At 56.6% G+C, this 20,422-nt stretch overlaps 1 protein-coding gene and 2 long non-coding RNA genes across 6 annotated transcripts; 2 read left to right on the top strand and 1 right to left on the bottom strand.

Moving 5' to 3' along the window:
* Nucleotides 1–767: 767 nt before the first annotated feature.
* On the top strand, nt 768–5,291 carry LOC142861875 (uncharacterized). The gene is made up of 3 exons (XR_012912983.1): nt 768–856; nt 1,029–1,210; nt 4,075–5,291. It is a non-coding gene; the product is annotated as an uncharacterized LOC142861875 (long non-coding RNA).
* Nucleotides 5,292–5,422: 131 nt separating this feature from the next.
* SLC16A5 (solute carrier family 16 member 5) lies at nt 5,423–19,270 on the top strand. Of its 4 annotated transcripts, none has more exons than XM_012778762.3 (6): nt 5,423–5,611; nt 6,625–6,798; nt 9,728–9,969; nt 12,855–12,998; nt 15,190–15,999; nt 17,575–19,270. In XM_012778762.3, the coding sequence occupies exons 3-6, from the start codon at nt 9,771–9,773 to the stop codon at nt 17,820–17,822; spliced, it is 1,401 nt and encodes a 466-aa protein (XP_012634216.2). In that variant the 5' UTR covers nt 5,423–5,611; nt 6,625–6,798; nt 9,728–9,770; the 3' UTR covers nt 17,823–19,270. The 4 variants fall into 4 exon arrangements, with proteins under 4 accessions (XP_012634216.2, XP_012634219.2, XP_075850851.1 ...); XM_012778765.3 differs by having other exon boundaries at nt 6,646–6,798; XM_075994736.1 differs by having other exon boundaries at nt 5,423–6,798.
* On the bottom strand, nt 8,876–12,897 carry LOC105878929 (uncharacterized). Its single transcript, XR_001157528.3, has 5 exons — nt 12,812–12,897; nt 12,529–12,627; nt 10,106–10,181; nt 9,866–9,977; nt 8,876–9,299 (listed from the first exon to the last, which is right to left on the bottom strand). It is a non-coding gene; the product is annotated as an uncharacterized LOC105878929 (long non-coding RNA).
* Nucleotides 19,271–20,422: the final 1,152 nt, after the last annotated feature.

The raw sequence follows: 20,422 nt of genomic DNA on the forward strand, positions 1-20,422 counted from the left end.
TGGGGTTAGCAGAGGGGGCGGTGGAGACGCTGTCAATGGCAAGTGGGGACGGGACCTGGTCTGAAGCAGAAGATGGTGGCAGAGGGGACAGGCTCAGTTGCGGGACAGTGAGAAAAACAAAAGGAGATAGGCTTGGAGCTCCAGAGAAAGCGGGTGGGCTGAGAGTCCAGGTGAGGAAGGCAGGAAGGAGGAGGACCCAGGAGGAACCCCAAAGCCATGGGAGCCCCACTATAACAGCTCCTTCCTCGGCTAGAAGGGGCAGAGAGGGTCCGTGGAGCGAGCGCTGTGCCAGGCTGGAGTTCTAGGAGTGCCTGCCTGATTTATGGCATTGGGGCGGGGTGCAGCCCAGGGACAATGCCAAATCAAAGCCTGTGTGAGGTCGCCCTGTGGTTTCTCTTGTCCCGCTGCCCAGCCCTGTCCAGTCCCCAGCGTTAGGCAATCTGCTGCCCTTGCCTGGGAGGGAAGCTAGACATCTCTCCTTGGGCGGGTGACGGCTGCTGTTGGACTGGAAGTGGGGGTCATGGCCAGCCCTGGGACAGACTGTGCCCATCACATCTTTGGAGAGACTGCCTAGTCCTCTGGGGCCAGCTGACAGGCTGCCACATGGCCTGCCTGGGCTGAGTAGGGCAAACAGGCAGGGGCTGAAGTGGAGAACAGAGGAGCTGTCCCTGGAGCTGGTGGGGGAGGAAAGGAGCCTCAGCCCTCAGCAGCACCCAGGAGAGCCCAGACAGACCATGTCCCCCCCCCCCCCCCGCCCCGGCAGAGGGTACCCTGCAAGAACACCGCAGGCTCGCAGCCAGAGGCCAAGAGCAGGGGAAAGGACCCCAGGGACAAGGAGCCCATCCGGAGCTTTCAAGTAATTAAAATATTTTTAAAGGATACCAGGCCCTGGGTTTGGGGTATGAAGATCCAGAAATGGGGGAGGGACTTGGGTGACAATACTCCACTCCTTCATTCAGCCGATGAGTCAGTCGTGGGCAGCACTTTGAGCAGCGCCCAACATGCTGACGCTCCTGTTACTATTACAGCTGTTATCGCCCTGTGCTGGGAGAGATGCCAAGTGCCGGGAAAGCACAAGAAAGCTCCTGCGCCTCAGGAAGCTTAGTGCGGAGACACACAACACACAGTAGGATTCATGCCTCAACTTGGGAAGTCTGGGAGGCCTTCCTGGAGGAAGGGCCTTCTAAGCTGACACCTGAAGGCCAATCAGGTAAGAGAAGGATCACTGGGGCAAATGGTCGCAGGGAAAGGGAACACCCATGCACCTGCAAAGAGCTCAATGTCTTGCGCAGACCAGCAATGGAAAGTGGTGGTGGCTGTTATTACTGATGTTATTGTGCTATTAATTACTAATTACTTGCTATTAATTCCTAAAGATTTATGATTTTGAGCAGGCGCCTACCTCTCTCTTTGAGCAAATGCCTCAGTTTCTTTTTATTTATTTATTTTGAGACAGGATCTCACTCTGTTACCCAGGCTAGAGCGCAGTGGCGTGATCATAGCTCACCGTAGCTCACTATAACCCCAGACTCCTGGGCTCAAGTGATCCTCCTGGCTCAGACTCAGCCTCCCAAGTAGCTATGACTACACACACGTGCCACCACGCCAGGCTAATTGTTTGTTTGTTTGTTTCGTAGGGACAGGGCCTCACTGTGTTGCCCAGGCTTGTCTCCTGGACTCAAGCGATGCTCTTGCCTTGGCCTCCCAGAGTGCTAGGATTACAGGTGTGAGCCGCTGCACTCGACCCCTGTTTCTTTATCTATAGGATGACAACCCTCCCAACTCAGAGTCCCCGGTCACCCACCCCTCATTGACAGTGGTCATCAGCCCTAGCAAAACTGGGCCTGGTGACTGGGATGTGAGCTCAGCCCCACACTTAGGCAACAGAGTCACAGAGGAGGCCTGGGCAAGGCTGAGGGACCCTGGCTCTGGGCACTGCAGCCACAGTGACCATGCCCTCAGCCCACTGGGAACCTCACCCTGGAGAGGCACCCAGAGTCCAGAGTCCAGGATGGTGGAGGGGGTGTTTCCAGAACTCTATCAGTTTCACCTTATGAAGTAAAGGTCAAAGTTTACTTTTCTTCATAAAGGGGAAGGAGCTTCCGGGTTGTGAGTCCTCGGGTCCTGCCAGAGTACCCAGGGATAGGGAGGGAGGTGGCTGTATCCAGCCTGTTCTAAAGGGACTGCCACTTTCAGGACTAGGCCAGGTGAGATAAGGGGTACTGAGATGGTGCAATTATGACCCCCTCTGTCCCCCAGGACAGGCCTGGGACCGTACTTATAAACCCAGGGGGCAAACTTTACTAGGTTCCATCCCCTCTTCCCAATGTTTGCTAAGCTGAATGTCCCCCATGTCAAAGCCACCCTTTCCCTGGCAGTTAAAGACCAGGGGCAGCAATACCAACCCTGGGACTATCAGCAAGATAATGAACCGCAAGAATGGTAATGACATCTATCTTGATAGTATCAAGATACTATCAGAGGCCAGGCACTCTGGGAGGCCAAGGCGGGAGGAATGTTTGAGCTCAGGAGTTCGAGACCAGCCTAAGCAAGAGCGAGATCCCATCTCTACTAAAAATAGAAACAAATTAGCTGGACAACTAAAAAATATATTAAAAAAATTAGCCAGGCATGGTGGCTCATGCCTGTAGTCCCAGCTACTCAGGAGGCTGAGGCAAGAGGATTTCTTGAGACCAGGAGTTTGAGGTTGCTATGAGCTAGGCTGATACCACGGCACTCTAGCCCAGGCAACAGAGTGAGATTCTGTCTCAAAAAAAAGGATACTATCAGAGACTATCAGGAATGGTAATGATTTCTGTCTACATATTCCTTTCTGCTGCATCAACTTTGGTGCTAAAAAAATTTTAAAAAACAAAAACATCATTTCAACCTGACACAAGTTTCTCCTGGTAAGTCACCCAGAAATTAAGCCATCCCAGTGGGTGTGAAACAGTATCTTACTGTGCTTTTTGATTTGTATTTCCTTCATGACAAATATGGTTGACTGGCTGGTGGCTCATGCCTGTAATCCCAGCACTCTGGGAGGAGGCCGAGGCTGGAGGATTACTTGAGGCCAGGAGTTTGAGACCAGCCTGAGCAAGAGTGAGACCCTGTCTCTACTAAAAATAGAAAAAATTAGCCGGGCATAGTGGCACGTGCCTGTAGTCCCAGCTACTTAGGAGGCTGAGACAGGAGGATTGCTTGAGACCAGGAGTTTGAGGTTGCTGTGAGCTAGTTTGATGCCACTGTGTTCTAGCCTGAGCAACAGAGCAAGACTCGGTCTTAAAAAAATAAAAGAATCCATTGCCGAGTCACATTCATGAAGACTTACTCCTATGTGTTCTTCTAAGAGATTTAAAGTTTTAGGTCTTACCATATTTCCCTGAAAATAAGACCTACCCATAAAATAAGCCCTAGCAGGATTTCTAAGCATTTGTGCAATATAAGCCCTACCCCAAAAATAAGACCTAGTGATGGGTGTGGCTACGCAGTGCATCTGCACAACCCATGCATTTCATCTCGGAGCAGGAAAAGAAGATGAGCAGCCCTTCTCGTCTGCCCCATGAGAGCTCCATTGATCGACAGGAGAGATTGGGGCCAATGGTTCTAAAGGAAATAGAGTTGCAAGAAATTCAGGATGGAATTCGGGGTTTGGAGGGTTATGATAATGTTCCAGAAGAAGACGACTTAACTATATTTGAGTAAATGTAGATTGTTGTACCGTACTTAAAAAAAAATGCCCTGAAAATAAGCCCTAGGGTGTCTTCTTGAGGAAAAATAAATATAAGACCCTGTCTTATTTTCGGGGAAACATGGTAGGTTGTGGTCTGTAATCCATTTTGAATTAGATTTTGTGGATGTTGAGAGGTAGAGGTCCAACCTCACTCTTTTATGTGGATGTCCAGTGGTTCCAGCACAGTTTTGCTGAAAAAGACCCTTCTTTCTACACTGATTGGCCTCAGCATCCTTAAGGAAAATCAATTGACCATAAATGTAAAGGGCTAGTCTCAGTTCTATTCCACTGATCTATATGTCTATCTTTCTGCCAGTTCCACTTTTTTTTTTTTTTTACAGGATCTCCCTCTGTCACCCAGGCTAGAGGGCTGTGGTGTCATTGAAACTGCCCTTCAAAAACGGGGTACAAGGCGAGAACTGTGGTAAGGGCCTAGCTAAAAATAATAATTAGTAACTGTCTCCTTGTAATTGCCACTCTAGAGCAAGGCATCCCGTAACAATTAACATTCTTAACTTCTCCTCAAAGCTGGTGTCCATAAAGATTCTTAACTTTCCCCATAGATAGCATCACCTTTTCCAAACCTAAAGGTAGTTTCTAAGATATCTTCCAGAACTCACATTCCAGTGGATGAACTGACCCACCCAGACCAGTGGCCCATACCAAGAAACCGACTCAACTGGAATTGTGATCCCAGGGACTGAAACAACACAAGAAGATGCTTTCTACATCCCTATAATTTTGCCCCAATTAACGAACCTCAAATTAATGGCCTAATCCCTTGCCTGTCAAACTACCCTTAAAAACTCTTCTCCCAAATTCCCCGGAAGGGAGATCTGAGAAATTTCTCCATCTCCCCACTTAGCACTCTGCGGAACAAAGACTTTCTGACAAAGACTTTCTCAGCCCTAAAACCTGCTGATTCAGCATATTGGCTTCTTCTCAATTGATCCTACGCCTAAGGCTCCCGAGTAGCTGCATGCTTCCGGCTGATTTTTATTATTATTATTATTATTATTATTGTAGGTGGGGGGCGGGTCTCCCTGTGCTGTCCACGCTAGTCTTGAACTCCTGGTCTCAAGCAATCCTTCCACCTCAGCCTCCCAAAGTGCTGGGGTTACAGGCGTGAGCCACCACCCTCGGCAGGCACACATGTCTTGATTCTTGTAACTCTGTAGTAATTTAATGAATTTTAAATGACTCACTTCAAGGGCCATCCAGGTAGGGGAGAAGCTCGAAAAGGGCCAACAGCTCTGAGGGCTGCGCGTGGACGTGGTGAGGGTCCCCAGACATGTTTCCAGGACTTGAGGGGTCTGTCTGGGCCCCCGCAGGTGCAGCCTTCAAAGCTCTAGGCTTCCACTGGCAGGACCCCTGGGCGGCTAAAGCCCACATCCTCGACCTTGGCCTTTGCCTCCTCCCCACCTTACTTCCGCCAGGAGGTCGAGCCCCTTTGCGGCGCTTTCTCCCGCCCACTCCAGGGACCCTGCACCCGGGGCCGGGAATGGAGACTCCGCAAAGCGTGCGTCTGGCATGCTAAGCACGGGCGGCCGTCCCGCCGCCGGCCCCTTCCCCTAACCCCCACCCCGGGAGGATTCGCGCGCGGTCCCCGCCCCCGCGCCGCGGCTCCGGCCCAGTCCCCGCCCAGCCTCCGCGGGACCCACCTCCCCCGCCTCCCCCGCCGCGGGCTTGGCGAGTCTGCGGACGCCACGCTCGGCGGGAGTGGAGCCGCCTCTCCGCCGGCCGTGCGAGGCGGTGAGCGGGCTCCCGGGCCCCCACGGCCGCCAGGGCGTCCCTCCCGCCTGGGTCCCCGCTGGCGCAGTCGCAGTCCCCCCGCGTGGGCCTCCGGATCCCTTCCCGCCGGTGGCGGGCTCAGTGGGGGTGAGGATCCGGAAAAGTCTTCCTGTCCCAGTCCTGAGTTGCCCCAGGCTGGCTTTCCGAGCCTGGGGTGACTGAGCTCTGAGGGGGGCTTTCCAGAGGGGCTCCTTGTCCTCTACAGCCTGGGTTTGGGGGGCCGGGCGCCGTTTGGGCGTCCCAGAAGCCCCACCTAGAGGAGCTGGGTGCTGGGAAGGGCGCGAAAGCAGAGTAGAAACCAGCGAGGAGGGGGCCGGGGTGAGAGGAGGTCACGAAGTCCCTGTTGTCTAGCCCATCCCCCTTCCAAGCTGTGCTCTGTGGGCCCCTGCCCTTGCGGGGAATGTGGGGAGGCCCGATTGGGGACCTGAGAAAGGAAGAGGGTGACTTGCCCCAGCTCACCACCTCTGGAGCCACCTCTCCCCTTCCCCTTCTGGCCAGGCACTGAGATGGTCCCCAAGCTCTGGGCTGACCCCTCCTGTTGCCCACTATGCCCTGGGCTCCCGGCTGGGGAGCCTCCTTGATACAGCATCTGGGGACACAGGGGTCGCCAAGGCCTGCCTGGGGCTGCCCATTCTTAGGCAGCTTCCAGGGCTGGGGGTTGGTTCCTGGGCCTCTTCTACCATGGCAGAAGAGCAGGGAAGAGGGAGGGGAGGCCACCCCTCCACTCTGGACGCCAGCCCCCTAACCGCAAACCCCTGTACGAGAGCATCGGCTCACTCCTGTGACCATGCCTGGAAGCTCCAAAGGTCGGGGAAAGGATTCTGAAGGCCTGTCGAGGCCCCTGTTACCAGACAAGGGCCCTAAAAGCATAGCCTGGGGGGGGGGTGTGAGATGGGAGAAGGACCAGAACCATCATCTAAACTTTTGCCCTGCCCACAAACCAACTTCTTGCCACCTGGCCATGAAGTTGGTCTCACTGGGCCTGGGAGGCTCTGAGAGCTGAGGTTGGCAGCTTCTGTGGCCCAGCCTCACCCCTAGTCCCAGGAAGTGAGAGCCAAGTGTCTTGGCCCTGTCTCCCTCCTGGCCCCCACACACACCAGGCAGTGACTCATGGTTCACAGTGCAAAGAAAAGACCACCTCGCTACCGGGGCAGAGGCCAGGCCAGAGCCCCAGCCCCGTCTCTTTGCCCTGCTGAGTCTTCTGGAATGGACCTGCCTGCCAGGAAGCCAGATCACCCTTGGTCCTGGGCTTGTCTGCCCTCTGGGGAACACAGGTGGGTCCCACTAATATTCTCATTTGTGCGCGGCTGGAGGCTGGGTGTCTGCACGAGCAGGTCTGGGCTCATGGTGTGGAAGAGGGTAGGAGGGGTGGGGGTGATGACAAACAAGGGAGTGTCCACTTCAGTAGAGAGAAAACAGGAAGGGGCCTAGCTCAGCCTGGGTGAGGATCAGGGCAGCTTCCTAAAGGTGCTGCAAGGGCTGAATCTTGAAAGATCAGTTGGACATCTCTGGCTAGGAATTTTGGACCCACAGCAGCCAAGGCCGTGAGGAGGGGCCAGCTTGATGGGGGAGGGGCTGGAGGACCAAGTGGACATAAACACTATGCACATGACCCGGGAGTCACTGGAAGAGGGGATGGCCCTCTCGTGGAAGGCTGAGTCTGCGGGGGTGCTCCCAGAGGGAGGGAGACTGGGGTCCCAGAGTGCACAGACAGAGCGAAGGTGCACAGGCTTTCCTCGGCTCTGATTGGCCTGCAGCCCGGACCCAGGAGAGGCCAGGAGAAAGGAGATGCTCAGAAGAGCCAGCCCCCCTGAAAGGTTCCATTGGGATGGTGGGGTACTGAGTGAAGGTCACAGGAGCCTGGGCAAAGTCCCCAAAAAGACTGCCTAGAAAAGTGCATGCTTCTCCAGAGAGGGGCAGGACGAGACCAGAGCAGGGCAGGGCGACAGGGAGTGGGGAAGGGCAGGAGGGAGCAGGAGGGCTGGTGGGCCCTTCTGAGACAGAGAGGGGAAGGTGGCAGGTGGGAGGGCCAGGAGGAGGGACGAGCTACGGAGAAGGGAGTGGAAACCTGACATTCAGGGCAGCGCTGAGAGGATCAAGTGGCACCTGTGGCCTTTGCATTTGCTGAGGGAACAGAAATCCTGGAAGAGGCGAGAGCCAGTTTGCTGGAGAAGCCCACGTCTGAGGTATTGCCCCGAGCAGGACGGCGGGTCAGGGCTGCAAGGGGCTCTAGCGCCAGGAGGTGCTCCCTGCCCTGCATGCAGGATCACACACACTCGCTCACACACACCTGAGGTTGTGACAAATGGGACGCCCACCTTGGCAGGGCTCCTGGGGTTCCCTGGGAGGTGGGAGGGAGGCCCTGAGGAGGCAGTTGAGGGTGGATCCAGCTTGGGTGCTCTTTTAAAACTCCTAGCCCTGGGGGAGGGGTGGGGTGCTGGGCTTGGCAGGAAGAGGGGGTTCATATTTCTGGGAGTTTCCAAAGTTTCCCTGGACCTTCTCGGGACTGGGGGCGAAAGGGAGGGATGCGGTAGGAAAGCAGCGCAGGGATCAGTTTGCTTAACTGCGGTGAAGGTGAAGGCTGCTCCCTCCCACCGCCTGCTGCAGCCTGGGGAGCCTGGAGCCTGGCGTGGTGAGGGCTTGTAGGGGGACCAGGGAGCTGGGGACAGAAGGGGAGGGTGGGAAGGGGATTAGAAAAAGGCTCTGAATTTGGGGAGGGGCCCTGGGACTTTGGAGGCCTGGTTATGGCAGCTCCTGTGATGGGGGCCGTGGCCTGAAGCACTGGGGCAGTGGCGCTGAACTGAGACAGGACTGGCTGCGCCCTTCTGAGCCAGAGATGTCAGGGAGTGTGTGTGCGCACAGTATGCGACTGTGTGTGTTCGTGGGCCTGTGTGTGTGTGAGTCTGAATGCCTGCCTAGTGTGTGACTGTATGTATCTTCATGTGTAAACTTGCGTATCTGTATGTCTGTCGTACATGTCTCTAGACTTTGCTGTGTGTGTGTCTGTGTGTCTCTGTGCTTGTCTATGTGCGAGTGACTGTGTATGCATGTGTGTCTGTGTGCATTTGTGTGTGTGTGTGTGTGTATGTGTGTGTCTGTGCTTGTCTTTGGGAGTGTGCACCCTGTGTCCGTGTGTGCCTTTGATTTTTTTTTTTTCTTTTTGAGACTTGCTTTGTTGCCCAGGCTAGAGTGAGCGCCGTGGCGTCAGTTTAGCTCACAGCAACCTCAAACTCCTGGGCTCAAGCGATCCTCCTGCCTCAGCCTCCCAAGTAGCTGGGACTACAGGCATGCGCCACCATGCCCGGCTAATTTTTTGTATATATTAGTTGGCCAATTAATTTGTTTCTATTTATAGTAGAGACGGGGTCTCGCTCTTGCTCAGGCTGGTTTCAAACTCCTGACCTCAAGCAATCCTCCCGCCTCGGCCTCCCAGAGTGCTAGGATTACAGGCGTGAGCCCATGTGTGCCTCTGTGTGTGTGTGTGTCTGTGTGGTGGAGAACCCTTGCAGGTGGTAGATCTTTATTCAGCATGGTTGTGGAACTTGAGTCTTGGCCTTGAGCTCCTTGCGAAAGGAGCCTCGTAGTGTGATTTCGAAGTTCCTCAGGTGAGACTGGTGCCTTCTCAAAGGTGCTGGTAGGCGCCGGCTTGCGGAGCTGTTGTGTGTACACTCCTGGAGCCACCGAGCGCCGGCTGGCTCCCGGCCTTCACAACAGCGCCGACAGTGAACTTTGCTGGTCGTGAGCCGTTGCGAAAGTCCGTTGGTGTGCAGGAAGCCTGCTCATGAGTGCTTGAAATGAGTCGTGTGTGCCTTTGGGGCACTGGGACCACACTGGCCCCAGAGCCTGCTCTGTGCTACAAGCAGTTACTGAGTGGGTGAGGTGACCCACCTGCCGATGGCGAGTGATGTCACAACTGGAAAGAATCCCACCCCCTTGCCTCCTGCCGCCAACTGCCGCCCGCCCTGCCCTGCACCTCCTGTCCTTCCCACCGCCTCCTGCCAGGCTGGCTCTGGGAAGTGGGTGAAAGGAGACGCCAAAAGCAACGCGTGGGCCTCTGGCCACCTCCCAGGGGTGGTGCTCCTCTGTGACACCTGGTGCCGGGGCACGAGGAAGGGATGGTCACAGCCACCCAGGAAGGAGGCAGGTAGGCCGGGAAGGCTGGCGGCCTGCCATCAACCGGGCTGTGTTCTGTACCCTCCCCAGGCAGCGGTCACAGTGGCGGTGAGGCTGTGGTGGGTCGCACAGGATGCCCCAGGCCCTGGAGCAGGCAGACGGCGGCTGGGCCTGGGTGGTACTGCTGGCCACGCTGGTGACCCAGGGCCTCACCCTGGGCTTCCCCACCTGCATTGGCGTCTTCTTCACGGAACTGCAGCATGACTTCCAGGCCAGCAACAGCGAGACCTCCTGGTTCCCCTCCGTGCTCCTGGCTGTGCTCCACGCTGGCGGTGAGCAGCTGGGGCAGGGCCGAGGGAGGGGTGAAGGAGGGCCTGGGGTGGCGGGGAAAGCCACACCTCCATGGCCTCCGGGTCCCTCTCTCTGAGGCCACAGTATTTGTCCCCGGGTGAATTCCTAATATTTCACCTGATTTCCGTGGGGCCCCCTGGCTGGAATTCGGCTGGGTGGGGCTGTGTCCCCAGGAGGCTGGGCGGGAAGGGGCCTAAGAGGCAAAGACAGGTGGTGGGGTTGATCCAGACGTCGTAGGCATAGCCAGACTAGGAGGAGCCAGCACACCCATACGCTACCGTTCTGCAGCTGGGTGATCTGTCGGAACTTCAGTTGCTTTCTCCAGCATCCTGCCCATCTCCCACAGGAGGTGGTAGGGAAGACCAGTGGGTGCCGAGGTGCTGGTGTCAGGAGATATATGCAGCTGAATTATTAGTATTTTGTGTGTGTGTGTGTTTTTGTTTTTGTTTTTTGAGACAGAGTCTCACTTTGTTGCCCAGGCTAGAGTGAGTGCTGTGGCGTCAGCCTAGCTCACAGCAACCTCAAACCCCTGGGCTCAAGCGATCCATCCTCCTGCCTCAGCCTCCCGAGTAGCTGGGACTACAGGCATGCGCCACTATGCCCAGCTAATTTTTTCTATATATATATATATTCGTTGGCCAATTAATTTCTTTGTATTTATAGTAGAGACGAGGTCTCGCTCTTGCTCAGGCTGGTTTCGAACTCCTGACCTCGAGCGATCCTCCCGCCTTAGCCTCCCAGAGTGCTAGGATTACAGGCGTGAGCCACCGCGCCTGGCCTGAATTATTAGTATTTTGGAGACTCTCACTGGGGGCTTCAGGATGAGAAAGGGGACACAAGGAAGATACCAGGAATAAGAGGGGGCAAGGCAAGTGCCCCACTGCAGCCTGGGGCTCCCTGCAAAGGGAGGTTGCCACGGCTGGGGTGACGGAGGGAGTGCAGTCCCTCTCTGCCCCTCTCCTCGCACCACTCGCCTCAGAGGCCCCTGTTCCCTGGCTGGCTTCTCCAGGAATGGGACCACCTAACCCTGACGCCAGCAACGGGGACAGGGCAGGAGCTGCCCAGGAGGCTTCTCCACAGTAGCACTGGATGCAGGGACCTGCCCCGGCTCCTGGGAGCTCTCCAGGGAGACTGCACAGGGGCCTGGGCAGCGGGAGCCCCACCCGACGCCCCCAGGGCTCTCCCTATGCCTGTGTTTGCTGGCTTCAGCTGACCCCATCTCCCTGGCGACCTCCTTGCCCCTCCCTCCAGCTGCTACCAGCAGCCCCCCTGTTACTCCAGATCCTTTCCTCAAACTGGGAGGGAGCTTGGACTGAGGGAGACTGCCGTGTTCCTGGATGAACCCCACAGGAGCCTCGTGGGGCTTGGGCTCAGAGGAAGGGGAAAGGCCAGGCCTGGCCCAGACCGCATGGCCTTTTGGCCTGCAAAGTTGTGGCAGGGAGTGGGAACCTCAGAGCCTGCCATCTCACGCAGGCAGAGAGGATCCCGGGCCAGGGGCTGAGAACCAGGCATCCGGTGGGGACCCCAGCCCCAGCCAGCTTTGGGCTCACGCCTTGCGGGCACGTGTGTCCGTTCATGCCTCTGCCTCACGTGCACAATCTTGACCCTATGCTCATCCAGAGTATTGTAGAAATTGTAAACTTGAATGAATCATCCATCCTTCCCAGCTCCCCTGCCCCCACAGTGAGGAAAGCAGGCAAGCACAAAGTGCACGGCCAAGGTTGCGCGGCAAGTTCTCTGTAGAAGCAACGCCCCACGGGGGAAACACCCCGTCTCCTTGGGCGCCCCACTACCCTCAGCTATGCAGCTGGCCCACGTCCCAGCCCCTACCCACCACTGAGTGACTCAGGGCTTTCTCCAATGTCACCTTCCTTTCCCAGGGAATGTCTCAGGAATGGGGAAGATGTCTGGGTCAGAGCCTCGCCTCTCCGTATACAATGGCAGAGCCAGCCCTTGCTTGATTATCTCTGAGCACGGGCTGCTCACTCTCTCTGTCACTCATACTGACACTGGCTCACACCACACATTCCTTCCCCACCTAAAGCACACACACGCTGCACACACACACTTTCCTTGTCCCCTTGGCCACGCTCTGGGAGAGTAACTCGGAGACGCCGCTCCACTAGGTGTGCTCCCGGCAGGGCACTCGGTGAACGGGGCCCCTGCGAGGTGTCCAGGAGCAGCCGTTGGCTCTTTTCTACTCATTGGGATGTGGGCAGGTGAGAAAGCTGGCGGGGGTGGGGAACGGACCTCTGTCCACATGGAGCTACACCTGTAGGTACAGACGTTGGTGGTGGCTGAAGGTAGTGGAGGAGGGGACAGTGTACCCTGCCTGATTTTCTCTAGAACACTCCAGAGGCCAGTCCCCCCCTGCAACTGTACAGGTTGGAAGGTGGCTCTAGCCAGCCTTCCTGGGGATGGGGGCAGGTAGAACAGGGGCTAGAAGTGTGCACCACGATCTAGATGCCCGGGGATGACCCACCCCCGACAGACTCCAAGCGAGGGCTGTCCACTCAAGTCACGAACCCATCCTGTTTCACCTGGATGGAGTCCGCCTCAGGCTGGTGCAGTGCAGGGCCTTGGTCTGCCCCCTGGGGATCCTTATCAGCGTCAGACATCACCCAATCTGACCCCTCACCCTGTAGGGGAAGAAACCGAGGCATAGAGAGGTATCGGGCCTTGCTCCGGCCACACAGCCAGTCGTGGCAGGGTAGGGACTGGAACCCAGGCCTGCAGGCTCCAGGGCTCCTGCCCTTGAAGCCACCTGGCTAGTTCCTGCTGGAACTGCCCTCCCCCAGCCCTGCTGCCCTCCTCCCTCCTGACCTGCTCATTCAGCTGCCGCCCGCCGGCTGTGTCCTCCCCACAGGGCCCCTGTGCAGCGTCCTGGTGGAGCGCTTTGGCTGCCGAGTGACTGCGATGCTGGGGGGCGTGCTGGCCAGCCTGGGCATGGTGGCCGGCTCCTTCTCCCGCACCCTCAGCCAGCTCTACCTCACGGCTGGACTCATCACAGGTGACTGTCGTTCCAGCTCCAGAAAACCTGCTAAAAAGTGCCAGGCATGAGTGGACGGGGCAGGCAAGCCTCTTGATCTCCTGGAACTGCTTACAGTCTAGTGAGGGAGACAGGCAACGATGAGATACACGAGAGTGTCTAAACACTCTGCCCATGGCAATGCATGAAAGCGCAGGACAGGTGAAGCAATAGCATCCTGGCCCGGGGTGGGGGTGGGGGTGGGGGTGGGTTGACAATTAAGCAAGTCAGGAGGTGAAAAACCAGGACACCCAATGCAGACAGTGAAGCAGGGCTGGGCAGGAGGGTGCTGTTGTCAACAGTGTGGGGCAGGGGAGGGCCTAGAAGAGAAGGTGACAAAGAGAAGGTGACCTTTGAGCAGAGACCTGAGGGAATCCGACACAAGCTCTCTGGGGAAGAGCATTCCAGGTGGAGGGAACAGCAAGTGCAAAGTTCAGGAAGTTCAGGAGCGGTGAGGAGGCCAGTAGGTTAGAGCGGCATGAACAAGGCAGTTGAAGAGGTGTGGTGGGGGCTGGAAGGTTCTGGAGTGACGAGGAAGCCATCTGAGGGGTTCTGCATGGGGGTGATATTTGTGAGGCATTGCTCTGGGGTGGTGTTGAGAACGCACTGGGGCATGGTCACAGGCCAGGAATGAAATGGCGGCAGCTCAAACCCGCTGGTGCAATGGTAGTGATGAGAAGAAGTAAGGCTCGGGCATTGCATGCGAGCTGTGGGAAGAAGAGTCCAGAAGGGTGACACCAAGGTTTGCTCTCCCCAGCCCCTGCGAGGACAGAGTAGCCATTAACTATGATGGGGACACCAGGGGAGCCTCAGGTGCGACACAGCCAGCCTGGAGTTCAAGCAGAGCCCCTGAGCTGGTGCCAGCAGCACAGGTGTGGTGAGACGGTGGCGCTGGCCTTGAGCTGAGCTGGTGCCCTGCCGCCAGAGCGAGGGTGGACAGCTGAAAGGGACCGAGGGCTGAGCCCTGAGCCCCGCCAGTGTGTAGAGGCCTGGGCAGGAAGAAGTGACCGGAGAGGTAGAGGAGTACAGGAGAGTTTCTCAGGACAGCGAGTAAAGTGTGTCAAGCCACCGATGAGTCACATAAGGTGAGGCCCAGACTCGACCGTGGGATTGGGCCACGTGGAGCTGCAGACCTCTGTAGGAGCCGTCTGGTCGGAGGTGACGGTGAAGGTGGGCTTGGAACAGGTTCAAAAGCGAACAGGAGGGGAATCAGGGGAGGAGACAGCAGAGGTAAACAATGCTGCCCCACGGGATTTTGATGAGAAGGGACCAGAGAAACGGGCCAGAACCCACAAGGTGTTGTGGAGTTAAGAGAGGTTTTTTGGGGGGATTTTTAATGGGAAAAGTACCAGTGAGGGATAGTGATCTAGCACAGAGGAGACGATAGATAAAGGAGAGGGGGACTTGCTGGAGGATGCCTCTGAGTAGACAGGACACAGGCAGAAGAGGGACAGCCGCTGGGGGCGTGGGTGGCCAAGTCACCGCGGGTGCCGGGGAGGCAGTATTGGCATCCACACAAGAAGAAGAGGCCCACGTGGTCTTGGAGCCAAGGGAGCCCACGAGGGCATGACCGAGGGAGCCACAGCGACATCACGTGCAGCTCCAGCCCCAAGGCCAGTGGTCACATGTGGTCTTGAGCTTTCCCTCCAGCATGCTCAGCTGTGCAGGTGCAGGCATGGAGCGGGTGGGGGTCTGGGAAGGCCCCTCTGGGCAGGTGGCGTCTGAGCTGAGAGGAGAGGTGAGAAGTCAGGAGGAAGCATCCAGAAAGAAGCTTGATCCCAGTAAGTGACAGGGAGTGGCCTCAGCTGACATCTCAGAGGTGGCCCAGGGCCAACTGGCACAGGCCTTCCAGGGCATAGTAGATGCTTTGGATATTCTTCAAGTGTGATGGGAAGTCTTTGGAAGGTGTTAAGCAGGGAGAGACTTAGTTCAATTTAGGTTTTTACAAGATCCCTCTGGTGCAAGGGGAGGGCAGATCTGGGGTGGGACACTTACAGGGAGGTGGCGAGGCAGGCTGATTCTGTCTTCATTCCCTGGGGACTTGGAGGTGGGTCTGGGCTAGAAGTGAAGGAGTGGGGGGGGGACACTTGTGCAATGACCCCTGACCCCGCTCTGGGAGCAGGTGGAAGGCTCTAGAACCTTCCCCAAGCCAGTTTCCTCTCTCCCATCGCAGGCCTGGGCATGTGCTTCAGCTTCCAGTCCAGCATCACGGTGCTGGGACTCTACTTCATCCGCCGGCGGGCGCTGGCCAACGCACTGGCCTCAGCGGGTGTCTCCCTCGGCATCACGCTCTGGCCCTTGCTGTCGCTCTACCTGCTCGAAGGCCTGGGCTGGAGGGGAGCCTTCCTTGTCTTCGGCGGGGTCCTTCTCCACTGCTGCGTCTGTGGGGCCATCCTGAGGCCTGTGGCCACTAACAGGGCCCTTGAGACCAGAGATGTTCCCCTTCTACCTCCCAAGACGCCTGTCCTGGGCTGTCTGGCAGTATGTGGCCGGACCATCCAGCGGCACCTGGCCTTTGACATCCTGCAGCACAACGTGCGCTACTGCGTCTACACGCTGGGTGTGACGTGGATGATCGTGGGCTTCCCGCTGCCACATGTCTTCCTGGTGCCATATGCCATGTGGCATGGCGTGGACGAGCAGCGGGCAGCCCTGCTCATCTCCATCATTGGCCTTAGCAACATCTTCCTGCGGCCCATGGCCGGGCTGGTGGCAAGCCAGCGGGCCTTTGCCAGCCACCGCAAGTACCTGTTCTGCCTGGCAGTCCTGCTCAACGGACTCACCAACCTGGTGTGCGCAGTGTCGGCCGACTTCCGGGTGCTAGTGGGCTACTGCCTGGTGTACAGCGTGTCCATGAGCTGCATCGGTGCCCTCATCTTCCAGGTCCTCATGGACCTTGTCCCCATGCATCGATTCCCCAGTGCCCTGGGCCTCTTCACCACCCTGGAAGGCGTCGCTGTCCTCATCTCCCCGCCGCTGGCTGGTGAGGCCCTGGGGGGGTGGGGGGAGAAGCCAGATGTGCCAGGTGTGGCCTGGGGGGTATGGACAGCGAAAAACATGGGCTTGTGTGCCAGACCAACCCGAGTGCTTCGTCTTCCTCCTGTGCCTCTGTCTTCCCATCAGTAAAGTGGGGATAGGTGGAATCTCCTCACAGGCTTTTTGTGAGGGTCCGAGTCACATGGCACAGGGCTTAGTAGAGAGTCTTTGGTGCGTAGTCAGTGCCGTGCCAGTTTTTGCTGTTATGAACATCATAGTTCTACTTCCTGCCTGCAGGACCTGGGCAAGTCATTCTCTGGGACACAGTGTCACCTACAAAATGCAGACAAGAATACCTGCCCTGGCCAGGCGCGGTGGCTCACGCCTGTAATCCTAGCACTCGGGGATGCCAAGGCGGGCGGATCGCTCAAGGTCAGGAGTTCAAAACCAGCCTGAGCAAGAGCGAGACCCCGTCTCTACCAAAAATAGAAAGAAATTAATCGACCAACTAAAAATATATATACAAAAAATTAGCTGGGCATGGTGGCGCATGCCTGTAGTCCCAGCTACTCGGGAGGCTGAGGCAGGAGGATTGCTTGAGCTCAGGAGTTTGAGGTTGCTGTGAGCTAGGCTGACGCCATGGCACTCACTCTAGCCTGGGCAACAAAGCGACTCTCTCTCAAGAATAAAAAGAATACCTGCCCTAACCATTTACCTGTGCCAGTTGCTGGGTGCTCATGGCTGAATACTAAGGTCCCCACCCTCTGGGGGGGCCTACCTTCTGGTGGAGGAGTTGGGAACTAAAGCAAAGAGACATATTTGTGACCATTCAATGATTTATGCTTGGAGGGAAACAAACAGAATATAGAGAGAGACCAGCCCTGGCAATACAGTGAGACTCAATCTCTACAAAAAATTTAAATGTTCAGCGGGTGTGGTGACATGTGCCTGTAGACATGGGAGGCTGAGGTGGGAGGATCGCTTCAGCCCAGGAGTTGGAGGCTGCATTGAGATATGACGATGCCATGGCACTCTACCTAGGGTGACAGAGTGAAACCCGGTCTAAAAAAAAAAGAAGTAGTAGAGACCCACGTGAGAGCATGACATCCTAGCAAATGAGGGAAGGTCCGCAAAGCCCTTGGTGCTGGAGCAGCCAACACATGACATGTGCTGGTGGTGATTACAGTAAAACCCAGGAGACTGACTCCAGCCCAGTGGGGACACTTCCTCCAAGCGTGGCATTGGAAGTCCCAGTTTCCAAGGGAGTTCTCCAGGCAAACAAGTGGAGAGAGCTATCCAGGAGGTGTGGGTGACTCTAACTCCCTGTCGCCAAGGGTAAGGGCATCATGCCTTTGCCTTCTTTCCCAGCCTGCAGACCCTTTCTGCCCAGGCCAGAGTAGGTTTACTGTTTCTTTCCGCCTGTTCATTCTATAAACATCCACCAAGTGCCTAGGGGTGCCAGCCACGATTCCTAGTACAGCAGAGACAAAAATGAAACCCCTGCTCTCAGGGAGTACACTTTAGCTGGGGGAGACCTGGTAGCCCCAGGCGGTGGCCTACTAACTTACTCTCTGTCCCACAGGGTTCCTCCTGGACACCACCAACAACTTCAGCTACATTTTCTACATGTCAAGCTTCTTCCTCATTTCGGCTGCCCTCTTCATGGGTGGCAGCTTCTACTCCCTGCAGAAGAAGGAGCAGCAAGGCAGGCATGCTAAGGAGGAAGGAGCCAGAGTGGAGGCTGCCCCAGAGTGGGGTCATACCTTGGAAGGCAAAGACAGTCCCGAGAAGCAGCTGTGCCCTGAGATCATGTATGTGACCAGCGTCTGAGCTCAGGGGTCAGTGAGTGACCACAGTCTCAGCCCACGAATGAGACCTCTGGCTGCTTCACCAGGGGCTGGGGTAAAGGGGGGCCCAGGAAGCCTGGAACTTAGGCTGTCCACACTCCACAAGCTGGGACTCAGATAGAGCTGGGACCACGAAGGCGGCCTCTAAACATTCAGGATTCCTTCCAGCCAGCAGAATCCAGGAGCAGTCTTCCCGACTCTTCTCAGACAGCAAGGGACCTGGGTCTGCCATGGCCAGCTCAGTTCAGCTGGCTGCTCATTGTTGCTCCTACGACTCAACACACTACACATTCCAGCGCAGCTGGGATGCCTCCGACATCATTCCTCTTTGTCCTTCTCTGGCCTGCAGACAGGTCTGAAGAGCTCAGCTTCCTCCAGGGCCCTCTTGCCCACCTCTTCCCAAGTGACCCAGCCCTTACCTTTAAGGCAGCCAAGGCTGGTGGCGTGGCTGCCCCACACAGGTCACAGGGCCTCACGCTGACTGTGAGAGGCGGTGGTGGAGGGCCAGGCTGAGGGGTTGGCCTGGATGCCGGATTGGGGCAGATTCAAGGTCGAGTGGAGTGCCCATCCTGGCACCTGCACAGAGCGCAGGAGGGGAGCCCCTGGCTTGGGTCCTGGAATCGGTGAAGTATGAAGGGTCCTCTGTAGTCTCAGCAAGGCCTGCTCAGGGGCTTCTTCCTTCCTCTGCCTCTTTGGAAGGCAAAAGACAGCCCCAAGAAGTGGCTGTGCCCTGAGATTGTGTATGTGGCCAGTGTCTGAGCCCAGAGGTCAGTGAGTGACCACTGTCTCAGCCCAGGAATGGGACCTCCAGCTGCTTCACCAGGGGCTGGGGTGAAGGGTGGCCCAGGAAGCCTGGATCTTAGGCTGTCCAGGTTCTACAAGTTGGGACTCAGCTAGGAGCTGGGACCATAGAGGCAGCCTCTAAACACTCAGGGTTCCTCCAGCCAGCAGGATCCAGGAGCAGCCCTCCTGACTGTTCTCAGATACCAAGGTACCCTGGAACCTTGGTGGGGAAGGTTAATGCTGGGGTGAGGGGAAGCCAGACATTTGACTGACCAGGGCAAGAAGGCTTGCTAGGCAGCTTGAAGACTGCTGTGAAATGAGGCTGCTTCTGCAACAGAAGCCCATGTGCTCCCCGTCCTGTCCTCCCGAGGCCCCCCTCTCCCTGCCCTGGTAGAGGTATCAGCCCTGGGGTAAGTTGCAGGCTGGGCCAGCTGCCAGTCCAGCCTGCTTCCTGTCGGCCTGAGCCTGGGGCCTGGAGGTCAGAGCTCCCCCAGTACAGGTCATCACCCAGGGACTGGCTGTCATCAGCCCAGGCCTGTCCCAGCAGGGTACCAAGGGAATGGGAAAACAGAGTGTGTTTGAATTAAACACAAAAATGTTCCCTGTAGCAGGTCATAAACTCTGTGAACTAATAAAGCTGGAAAACAGGCCTGGAGTGAGTGTTTCCCTCCCCCTTCCTTTCTCCCGGGCAGCTCAGGACACTGTTGATTCAGGCTCACCAAGGCTCCAGAGAGAAAACCTGATCGGGAGAATCAATTTTATTTTCATGAACGGATGCCAATCTTCCTCCTCCACATGTCCAGCTGGCGAGAATAAGCATCCTTGGGGATGTCCCGTGTCCTCCAGGACCCTGCCACGAGTGCCCCCTTATGGCCACACTGGGTACCGCAGAGCTGGGGCAAAGGGCTCTAGACTGGGGTAGAGACCTGAGTTTGTGTTTGACTCTGCCACAGTTTGCCATGTCACTTTGGGCAAATTGTTGACCATCTCTGGGCCTTGAAAAAGTAGGAAGTTAGCCTGGATGAGCTAAAGGCTCTTCCAGTTTGAGAAGTCTGATTCTGAATGTCCAGAGATGCTCACAGCCTTCCGCCAGCTCCCTACCCAGGCTTGTACTTGGCCACCATCCGTAGCGCATGCTGTGAAGAAAGAACACCTGGACACATGTCACCAGGTCCTGTCCGCTTCCCCATCTCAACTGCGTGGAGAAGGAGGGAGTTGGGGCTGGTAGGTAGGTGCTTATGGTGCCAGTATTGACCAGACTTTGATATCTTGTGCATCCCCTAATCAGCCCCCTTCCTGAAAACATTTAAGGAAAGAAGCTATCAGTAAATAGGGAACTTTGACCTCATCTGCCCCTAGGCAAGAATGACAATAATCTCTGGGCAGAATTCCTTCAATAAATACTGAGCATCTACTGTGTGCCAGGGACTGGGCCGAGGGGTGTAAGTCCTGGCTGCTGCCCTCAGCACAAAACCAAGGGCTAGAATTCTTCCTCAATGAATGGCTCTGAAGCCGTAGCTTCAGACCAGACACCAGGGAGGATGGCGTGGCCCATCTGATTCCAGAACCCACACTGAGCTGATTTCCTGGGAATCTTCTAGAAAGGGCCTGGGACAGTTCCTGGCCAGAGAGTAGCAGAGCTGATTTCCATCGTGTCTCCCGAGCCCTGGGCTGCCCTTTGCCGTCCTGTCCAGGGAAAGGCACAGAAGGCCCCTGGCCACTTTGGGCTGAGATGCACTTCCCCAGGCCACACAGATTTCCCACAGAAGCCAAAGGACATAGAGGCCTGAGGCCACCACC

The sequence above is a fragment of the Microcebus murinus genome, chromosome 18 (assembly GCF_040939455.1).
Source record: "Microcebus murinus isolate Inina chromosome 18, M.murinus_Inina_mat1.0, whole genome shotgun sequence".
Taxonomy (NCBI): Eukaryota; Metazoa; Chordata; class Mammalia; order Primates; family Cheirogaleidae; genus Microcebus; species Microcebus murinus.